At 35.7% G+C, this 9,156-nt stretch overlaps 1 protein-coding gene across 2 annotated transcripts; it reads left to right on the forward strand.

Moving 5' to 3' along the window:
• Positions 1-3,166: 3,166 nt before the first annotated feature.
• On the forward strand, positions 3,167-8,796 carry LOC121760183 (signal recognition particle 9 kDa protein-like). Of its 2 annotated transcripts, XM_042155811.1 has the most exons (5): positions 3,167-3,382; positions 3,473-3,541; positions 5,013-5,106; positions 7,646-7,754; positions 8,252-8,796. In XM_042155811.1, the coding sequence occupies exons 1-4, from the start codon at positions 3,311-3,313 to the stop codon at positions 7,720-7,722; spliced, it is 312 nt and encodes a 103-aa protein (XP_042011745.1). In that variant the 5' UTR covers positions 3,167-3,310; the 3' UTR covers positions 7,723-7,754; positions 8,252-8,796. The 2 variants fall into 2 exon arrangements, with proteins under 2 accessions (XP_042011745.1, XP_042011744.1); XM_042155810.1 differs by lacking the exon at positions 8,252-8,796 and having other exon boundaries at positions 7,646-7,873.
• The last annotated feature ends 360 nt before the right edge of the window (positions 8,797-9,156 follow it).

Below are 9,156 nucleotides of genomic sequence, written 5' to 3' on the forward strand. Positions count from 1 at the left end.
TTTCCTTTACTTTCAGCAACTGTATATTGTCGGATTTTTTCCAAATGGCAAAAAGTCATAGTTGTCTTCAATTCCAACTTCGTTCTAAAATTAGTATGCAAACCGACCTTGCTATGATCTTTTTCACTCCAATAATGCACATTGGGATCAGCAGACTCAAAGTTCTTTGGATCAAAACTATCATATGTACCTGGTAAGGTGCGAAAATAGTTCATTCCACGCTATGGGTGAAGGGGTTGGCAGCGGAAGCGTGCGATAAAATCAGATCACATAATTTGATCTATTTAGCAGATTATTTAGACAAATTCTATTCGCGTAATTATCACATGTATCATACTCATAACTTGAATTAAAACATGCTTTAGCATATTAAATCCCTAAAACATGCTTACTACGGAATTAGCCAGTTTACCTCGTTGATTCAATCAAGAATCGATGATGGCTTGCTCCGTCTCCACGTGAAGATCTTCAGTACTCGACCTCGGATCTTCTGACTGGTGTCCCGGACTGTACACTGATATTTGTGTGGGCAAATATCACCAGCGTACTAGGATTTGAATAACGAAGACAAAACTTTGCTCACGGAGGAAGCAATTTTCGAACTCTCTCTTTCTCTAGAGGGGGAGGGGACGAAAATTCTAGCAATAATAATTATTGTTATTGTCGTTGTTTTCTTGTTCTGTCTCCTTTATTCTTCTATTTATATTAAGTCACATATTGGGCTCAGTCAGGGATCTAAGGAAGAATTTGGATCAGGCCTCACCCAATTAGCTTCTTACTAATTAAATTGAACACACAATTTAATATAAGCTTATATTGGAATATTACAAGCAGCCACTACAGAAGTAATATTGCACTGCCTCTCCAAATTCGAAATTACGAGTATTCCAGGTTTCCTTTTTAAGTAAGTAATTTATTTCCCGTGCTTAAGATGGAAACATCCATTAATTAATTAATGTCTGCTATGGACTTAATTAATTAACATATTTTTAATCTCCAAGAGTGGACTAAACACGAAACTCTTATTTATTATTCATATAGTAATTAAACTCCAACTAGCTAGGTTCCGAATAATAAAACCTTGTTTTGAGCTCCTCTCGTGGATGTTATCAAACGAGACTCTCCTCGCGCACGATTCAACGTAATAGCAATCCTAGCACCGCTAGATAACGATCACCACTACCCAATATACCTGGATCGTTGGGTGACGAAAAACCTGCACCTTTGGTAAGTCAAAGTAGTAGATACTCAATATCGTATGCTCAATGCTAACGTACATTGATTAAGAAATTAATTATCAAGACCTCGTCTTTCAGTAGATAGCATAGAGACATGTCTTGTTGTTAGATCCATTCAGTGCAATACCACACCAACGTCATCTTATTTCAATAAGGCTTAGAAATAATCGGACTGACATTGCAACCTTTCACGATAGGTAGTCTAGGCCTATTTGGGTTGTGAAATTCTGCTTTTTCTTTGTTCAGAACTGACCGTGTTACCTTAAATTGGACGACGCCCACAACCGGTCTACTAGAGCAAAGACTTAGACTTTGTTACGTTCTTATACATTTAAATATGCAATAAACAACCATTAAATGTAAAACATAACAACATTATGACAAAAATAATTTGTTTTATTTATTGGAAAATAGCTTATAGACTTTTACAGTATTCAATCACTCGAAAGGTGATTTCTAGTATACAAACTCTAACAGTGGGAACTGTGGAACTACTCTTCCTCCGGCTGCTCTTCCTCCAACTGCTGTTTCTCCAACCACTGTTTCTTCAACCGATGTTTCTCCAACTGGAATAAACGGTCTTGAATCAACAAATTGTTCATCATTAGGCGGATCACCATCTGAGTCTGTACTAACACTGTTTACATCTTCAGTATCATAAGGTGATTGTGGATCAAGAAAGTCGGCTTTATCAGGACCTATAATGTCATCAACCACATGACAATTGTCACTGTCCCCTAAACGCACGCCTCCAACATCAAAATCTTGTGTTGCAGCGAAACTTGGTTCTTGGGCTCTCGTAGACATACCAACATCATAACTTATGACATGATGACTTATTTGTTGAGTAATTGCTGAATACTCAACAAATAATTCAATTTGACCTCCTGTAGCCATACTCTCACTGAACATTAGTGGTATGCAAACTTCTTCTAGTAGAGTACCTATAAACGTGACTTCGGATCCAACGCATATAGTATGTTTCCATATTATTTGAACTTTGTTTTCAAATATGCTCATCCCAATCATTTCACAAATTGTTTCCACAAGCTTATCATAGGAAACACTTTCATCCAACATAATGAATCCTTTTGAAAAATGAGGATCATATGAAATAACTGCTCCCAGAATTATCTTTCCACCCCAATATAAATTGACACACCACGTCATACTATCTGCAATAATGTAAAACACAAATAAATATGTATTATTTTTACATTTATCATTATGTAGAGTGAGCCAAAAATGGGTCAAAAATTAGATATTAATTACATCAAATATATACTATCATAACAATCCATCAAATATTTGTCAAAAATTAGATATACTACAATATATAATATCATAACAATCCATCAAATATTTCTATTAATTACACCACAATATATACTATCATAAAAATCCATCAAATATTGGTCAAAATTTAGATATACTAACCGAATAGCAAGACTAATGTTTGGAAGAATGAGCCAAAATCGAAATCTTCACCCTCAAATCGCCGATTGAGTCGACCCGAGCAAGGGTTTCCTTAAGGTTTTCGCATTTGGGGAGAGTTTTCGCATTTGGGGAGGGAAAGTGATTAGGGTTCTCGTTTTTGGGAGAATTGTGTCTGATATCTGGTTCAACGCTAATACGCCCACCTGGATGACGTTTTTAACAAAAAAAAATGCAACCTTGATGGCGTTTTTCAACTAAACACGCCAACCAAGTAGGCGTAATATATGATTTAAAGACGCCAACACACATGACGTTTTTTATTTAAACACACCAACTAAGTGGGGGTGTTACACTTTAAACTGTATTTGTATAAAATCAGACGAAATTGTATAGCATTTTTACTTAATAACACGCCAACGAGGGTGACGTTTTTCCCATATATGGAAGAAATAATAAAATGAGTACATTTTTGTTATTCTAGTCTAGGCTCCCCACGGATCCGATTTTCTCCGCGGTAAACTCCCCAAAACCTCACATAATTCTCCCGGCGATCGATCCGTTCGACCCCGTCTGGGTTTTGCAAACCCTAATCGCACATACAGAGTGAAAGAAGCTGAATCCTCACTTTTCTGATCATGGTTTACATTGAATCATGGGACGATTTCGTGGAAAAGTCCGTCCAATTGTTTCGATCCGATCCCGAAAAAGTATTTCTCTTCACCTCAACTACGCTGCACTCATATCATTTGTATTCCATGATATCTAACTGACGGATATCCTTTTAATGGGTGCCACAGACTCGTTATGCTATGAAATACAGGCATTGTGATGGAAAATTGGTGCTCAAAGTCACCGATGATAGAGAGGTCAAATTTCTGAATACTTTAACATTTATGTTTGTTTTCGAATTTTTGGTGCTAGCGAATCTTACAACTGTTAATCGATTTTTGAATTCAAAGTGAAACGAATGGTGAGAAAATTTTCATGCCAGAGATATCATATGCTGTCTATTTCTGGGACTGATGAAATTATTCTTGAAGATGTATTCATTGATTAAGGTGTTTGGGGAAGTTCTTATAGCTGTAAGTTACTATAATGGATAAGCTTCAGCAGCATTACTTTGCAATTATGTCACACTTATATCCTTAAGAGAAAGTACAACTTCAACCAGCTTGGCACATTTCGGGTTTAAATTTTAAAAGATCCTCAAATATGTTCAGCTATGTCCTTAGGAAGTTAAAATTTAGTTGGTATACAGATCTTTTAATTTCCCTTTGAAATGTGACTGGCCTTCTGGTTATTTGCATGTGATTCAATATGTACTGTGTAGATTGTAATCACTTATTGAACTGTAAGTGCGTTCAGGTGCTTAGACTGTTAGACTCACCTATTTCATAGGTGAAGTATATATAGATTTGAAAAATCAGTTGATCAAGTAAATTACCATTTGCTTTAAAATTTAAGCTGGCTTCTGGTCCTCAGGCAGACCTATTTCTTGGAACATGCAATCCTGTATCTTACATGGAATTTATAATCATCTTGTGATCCAGTAATTTACCACAAACATTCGATATGCTGACCTCATAATGGATGAGCCTTCAGCTTTAACTAAGATGCCTGTACCAGACTAAAGTTTGGACACCTGCTATGCACAGTTCATACTAGAAGTGCCCCCTGACAGGGGTTAGATGAACCTTAGATGCAGCATGCAAAATTGTGTTGGCTCATGAAATTCCAGTAGGAGTTAGAATGAATCTATCATGCTGATTGGGTCAGTGTTTAGTCATGCACATGGATGGAAAAGTATTAGGTGATTTCATTTTATGAGTGCTATCTTATTTGATTAATGTATATTTATTATTTAAGGGTCCTTTTGTAGGTGTTCAATTTTCTTATTAACTTGGCATATCTTTTTTGCACTCGAGTTTCCATTTACGAGCACTAGATTATTACACTGATAGGGCAAGATGATTGTGATGTTATTTGGAGGTCGGTTGTATCATTCCGAGTGGGTTCTTTCTTTGTCTAGATTTACTAATCGTCTAATCCCCTTACCTTATAATATATACTTAAACCATCCATAAGGTGAAAGATCTTTCTTACTCGTTGTGCATTCAGTTTGAATGTGTGATTATCATATCTAAATTAGCTTACCTTGCACTTGATAGATTTGTCAACTAAAAAATCTTGAAGATGCTTGAGATTTTAGAATTTAGCTGAATATGGCTGGCTACCTGTATTTGTTACCACAATTTTAAGATTAGAACTTACTGAGTGGAATGTGAAAATCTATGTCAAGAACGATGATCAGTAATTTCTTTATTTCTTTTCTTTCAGTGTATCAAATTTAAGACAGACCAAGCTCAGGATGCAAAGAAGATGGAGAAGTTCAATAACATCTTCTTTACTTTGATGGCTCGGGGACCTGATGGTAATGTCTTGGCTCATTATTCTCCGTCATCTAGCTGCCTTTGTCTAGGGATAAGGGTTGATATAAATTACTATGAGTTTAGGTGCGTTCATTATACCTGTAATGTAAGTTAATAAATCAGGACAGAAAGCATACGCAATTTTTGTAGATTATGAATTCAGAGGTGGTGTAAGAGTTAAGATTGGAAATTATGTTAGTACCTTTACATGATTATCCATTAAAAAGGCACATAGGGTCTCCTAATCTGCAATTTATGTGCCTTTTGAGTGTGTGTGATAGAATGAATTATGTTGCCACGATCGTTGCTAACTCTTTGTGGAATAGTCTGTAGGCATCTCCTTCATCTTTTGTACTCCCTCCGTTCCACGTTACTTGAGGCGTTTCTTTACGGCACGAGATTTAAGAAAGTTGTGTTTAGTTAGTTAAATAAAGTAGAGGAGGGAATAAAGTAAGAGAAAAAAGAGAGAGTAAAGTAAAAGAAAGAATAAAGTAGGTGTGATTAGATGTTTTGTTTTTAGTCAAAAAGAGAAATGACTCAAGTAACTTGGGACAACCCAAAAAGGAATACGACTCAAGTAACTTGGGACGGAGGGGGTATTTTATTAATTTCTTATATAGGAACTTCCTGCTGTCAATTGTTTTTTTAAGTGTAGGTGCGTTCATACCTGCAACATGAGTTAATGATTCAGGATAGAAAATATACACAATTTATGTAAAATATGAATTCAGAGGTGGTGACAGAGTTAGTATTGGAAATTATTTTAGTAGCTTTACAAGGTTAATATAAATTATGAGCGTAGGTATGCCCATTATACCTGTAATGTATAATAATCCCGGACAGAAAATGTATGCAATTTATGTAGATTGTGAATTTAGAGGTAGAGTCAGAGTTAAGATTGGAAATTATGTTAGTAGCTTTACATGATTATCCATTAAAAAAGCACACAGGTCCCGGTCACCTAATCAGCAATTTTGCATTCGTTCTGAGAGTGTGATAGAGTGAATTGTTATCTCCCTATGATATGAAGTGAAAGGCGGACGGATCATATACTCTCGATAATATGTTGACATAAGTAGCATATTGGTCAGCAGCCATGATTAGGGAAACACATGAACTGAAATTTGATAGAACATTGAATGTAAACTGAAATGAACAATGATAATCCTCTTATGAGGCCCTACGGTAAAATAAACTACTCTCAATACTTCCCATTCTTTCAAACCTTAAGGGACCTATATATAGTATCGGAACTAAAGATAAAAATTACAATAATTACTTGATGTAACTTCCCATTAACTTCAAATAACTACCCGTTAGTTTAATCCAAGCAATGATACAACCCTACCGAATGTTGCCACGGTCTGCTAACTCTTTTAAGGAATAGTCTGCAGGCATCTCCTTCATCCATGGTACTCCCTCCGTCCCTCTATAGTAGGGTCGTTTCTTTTCGGCACATGGATTTAAGAAAAATTGTTTTAAGTAAAATGGTTTTAAGTGAGGTAAGTAAAGGGAGAATAAAATAGAAAAGAAAAAGATAAGAGTGATGAAGAGAGTAAAATAAGAGAGGGAAAATGTATTGCTTTTTGCCAAAAAAGGAAATGACTCAGCTACAGTGGACAATCCAAAAAGGAATACGACTCAACTAAAGTGGGACTGAGGGATTTTATTTTATAGGAACTCTCTGCCGTCATTTTTTTAATGTTATAGGCTATTATGAATCTATGATCCAATATTATTATGGAGATCGGTAGATAATGATCTTCAAAATTTTCTTAGACCTGTGATTTTCAGGTCTTGGGATGCTACTTCCTTCTCTATAGCCCTTCAGCATTAGCAAGGAACATGATTATAGTACCTATAAATAAATAAAAAATGAATTTATTTTTGAAAACACAGTCAATTTTCATGGAAAATGCCACATAGAAATATGGAATCAAGATTGAGGATGACACCATTCATTGGGTAAAGGTATAAGTTAGGTCTTTGATAGTCCACTTCAGGTAGACGATTTTGTGCCAGAACTTCTGCAGTTCTGCTACGTTTTAATATTTTGTGCTCTACTCTAGTAAAAATGTTTTTTGTGAAATGTATAAGATACTATGGATCTGTGATCCGTTTTGGGTTTCATTTTGGAATGTGTTTGTACTGTGATTAATAGTAGGTTATTTGAAATATTTTGGATAAAGAACAACGTTTTGGAAGAAACTATTGGAGAGTGTTTTAGTTTATTCTTTTATTAGTTGTGTTTGTGTTGGAGAGTACAGGATGTCTTAATTAGTCTCACTTGTTCGGGTTGTTAATATAAAATGATAAAACCCCCAATATAAAATGTTACACTTGTTCCTGATTGAAAAGTATAATTAGACTCCTTTCTCGCTAATCTCTTTGCTTTTCTGTAGAGCTGCTACAAATATGAACTCGCTAGAGTTTTCTGTTTATACCAATTAGTTTTAGTGTTAATTGCGATTTGCATTCTGATTGTCTGTTTCCATTCATTCTCATCTTAGAATAATTTGAAAATTATGTGTCTGTTTCCAGCCGACATAACTGAAGGTGGAGGAAAAGAACAAGTTGAAGCACAGGCACCAAGGAGAGGAAGGGGAAGGAAGCAATAGTATTACGATTCATCAGCATCTGCCTCCCCAACGTAAGAACCATTCTGTGAGACATGGTTTAATTTAGTTATGATTTATTTCATGTGAGATGCAAAGAATTTTGGTTTATTCCTATTATTGAAGATAACAGTGCGTGAAATGGCTTTGGTAACTTCATTTCACTGATACTTTTGTTGTCGCAAACTTTACCCCCTGCTGCTTCGCTCATCTTCTTAAAAATAGTTGAAATCCCCGATGAATTTGTTTGTTTTTTTAGAACCGATTTTAAGAAGAATGAAATCGCAATACATTAAATTCATAGTACAAGTTTGCATCTTAAGTTAAAGATTATCATAAAATCTTTAATTTGATACAGCAATCATAAAAATAAATTTGAAACAGATAAATTATAGTACTAAGTACTATTGAAAGTTCAAAAAATTTTATCTTGTCTCCTTAGGTCATCTTCTAACCATTTGCACCAAATTCAATTCTATTTTTGAATATATGTTATATCCAAAAGTGATTTTACTCCAACCATTTATATTAGGAATAAAGGTCAAAATTGGTCCTAAATATAAGGGCAAAATATGAATTTGGGTAAGATTGATTGAGAAGGAGGGAGAGAATAGAGGGCATTGATGGTGGAGCTGAAAGATGGAGACGGAGACGGGGACGGAGAGAGGATGACAATGGGCTGGACCGAGGCAAGAACAACGACGATGAGGTCGTGGAGCAGCAATATTGCTTGTTGACGAGCAGGCAGAGGCGACGGAAGAGAAACCATCTTCCGGCAATAGCGTCGGCATCGACGTAGAGATAACAACGCCGGACCACCGAGAAGAGAGAGAGATGAGCAGGACCAAAAGGAATGTGGGTTGATGGCGACAACAATGGTGGACGACGGCGGTTTTGATCTCGGATAGCAGTAATGCAGAGAAACACACTATGACAGCGAGTTATGGAGGAGCCAGCATAGAGAGAGATAGATGCGACGACACTGAGCGCCCGAGAGAAGAAGAGAGAGAGAGTCCAATTTGGGAAGAATGAAGGAGAGTTGGAAGAGAAGGAAAAAGAGAGAGAAAGAGTCGATTTTGGAATTTCTTAGCAATTTTAAAAAAATTATTGAATTTTGTTTAATTATGCATTAGTATATTAATTAAGTTAAAAAATCATTAATTGGGTGCGGACCGTTAGTTTTTGACGGAACTGTAAAAAAAGGACCACTGCGACAACGATATCAAATGTTTAGGACCCAATTTTTAGAAAGTTAATGTTTTTGACCAAATTCGTATTCTGACTATTCGTTTAGGACCAATTTTGTCCTTTATTCTTATATTAAACTTAAATTCTACACCATTTTTTAGTATATCTATCATGATAGATATAAAATATTACCGAAGAAGCTAAGAAGATACGAGCGTTTGGATTGTAAAAACGTACATTTGTGTTCCT

Source organism: Salvia splendens, chromosome 13 (assembly GCF_004379255.2).
Source record: "Salvia splendens isolate huo1 chromosome 13, SspV2, whole genome shotgun sequence".
Lineage (NCBI taxonomy): Eukaryota > Viridiplantae > Streptophyta > Magnoliopsida > Lamiales > Lamiaceae > Salvia > Salvia splendens.

Excerpts from the sequence above, each read along its gene's own strand:
- LOC121760183 (XM_042155811.1), top strand. The coding sequence starts at position 3,311 with ATGGTTTACATTGAATCATGGGACGATTTCGTGGAAAAGTCCGTCCAA. Across the intron at positions 3,383-3,472 it reads TTCGATCCGATCCCGAAAAA|ACTCGTTATGCTATGAAATA; the intron begins GTATTTCTCTTC and ends TGGGTGCCACAG. Across the intron at positions 3,542-5,012 it reads AAGTCACCGATGATAGAGAG|TGTATCAAATTTAAGACAGA; the intron begins GTCAAATTTCTG and ends CTTTTCTTTCAG.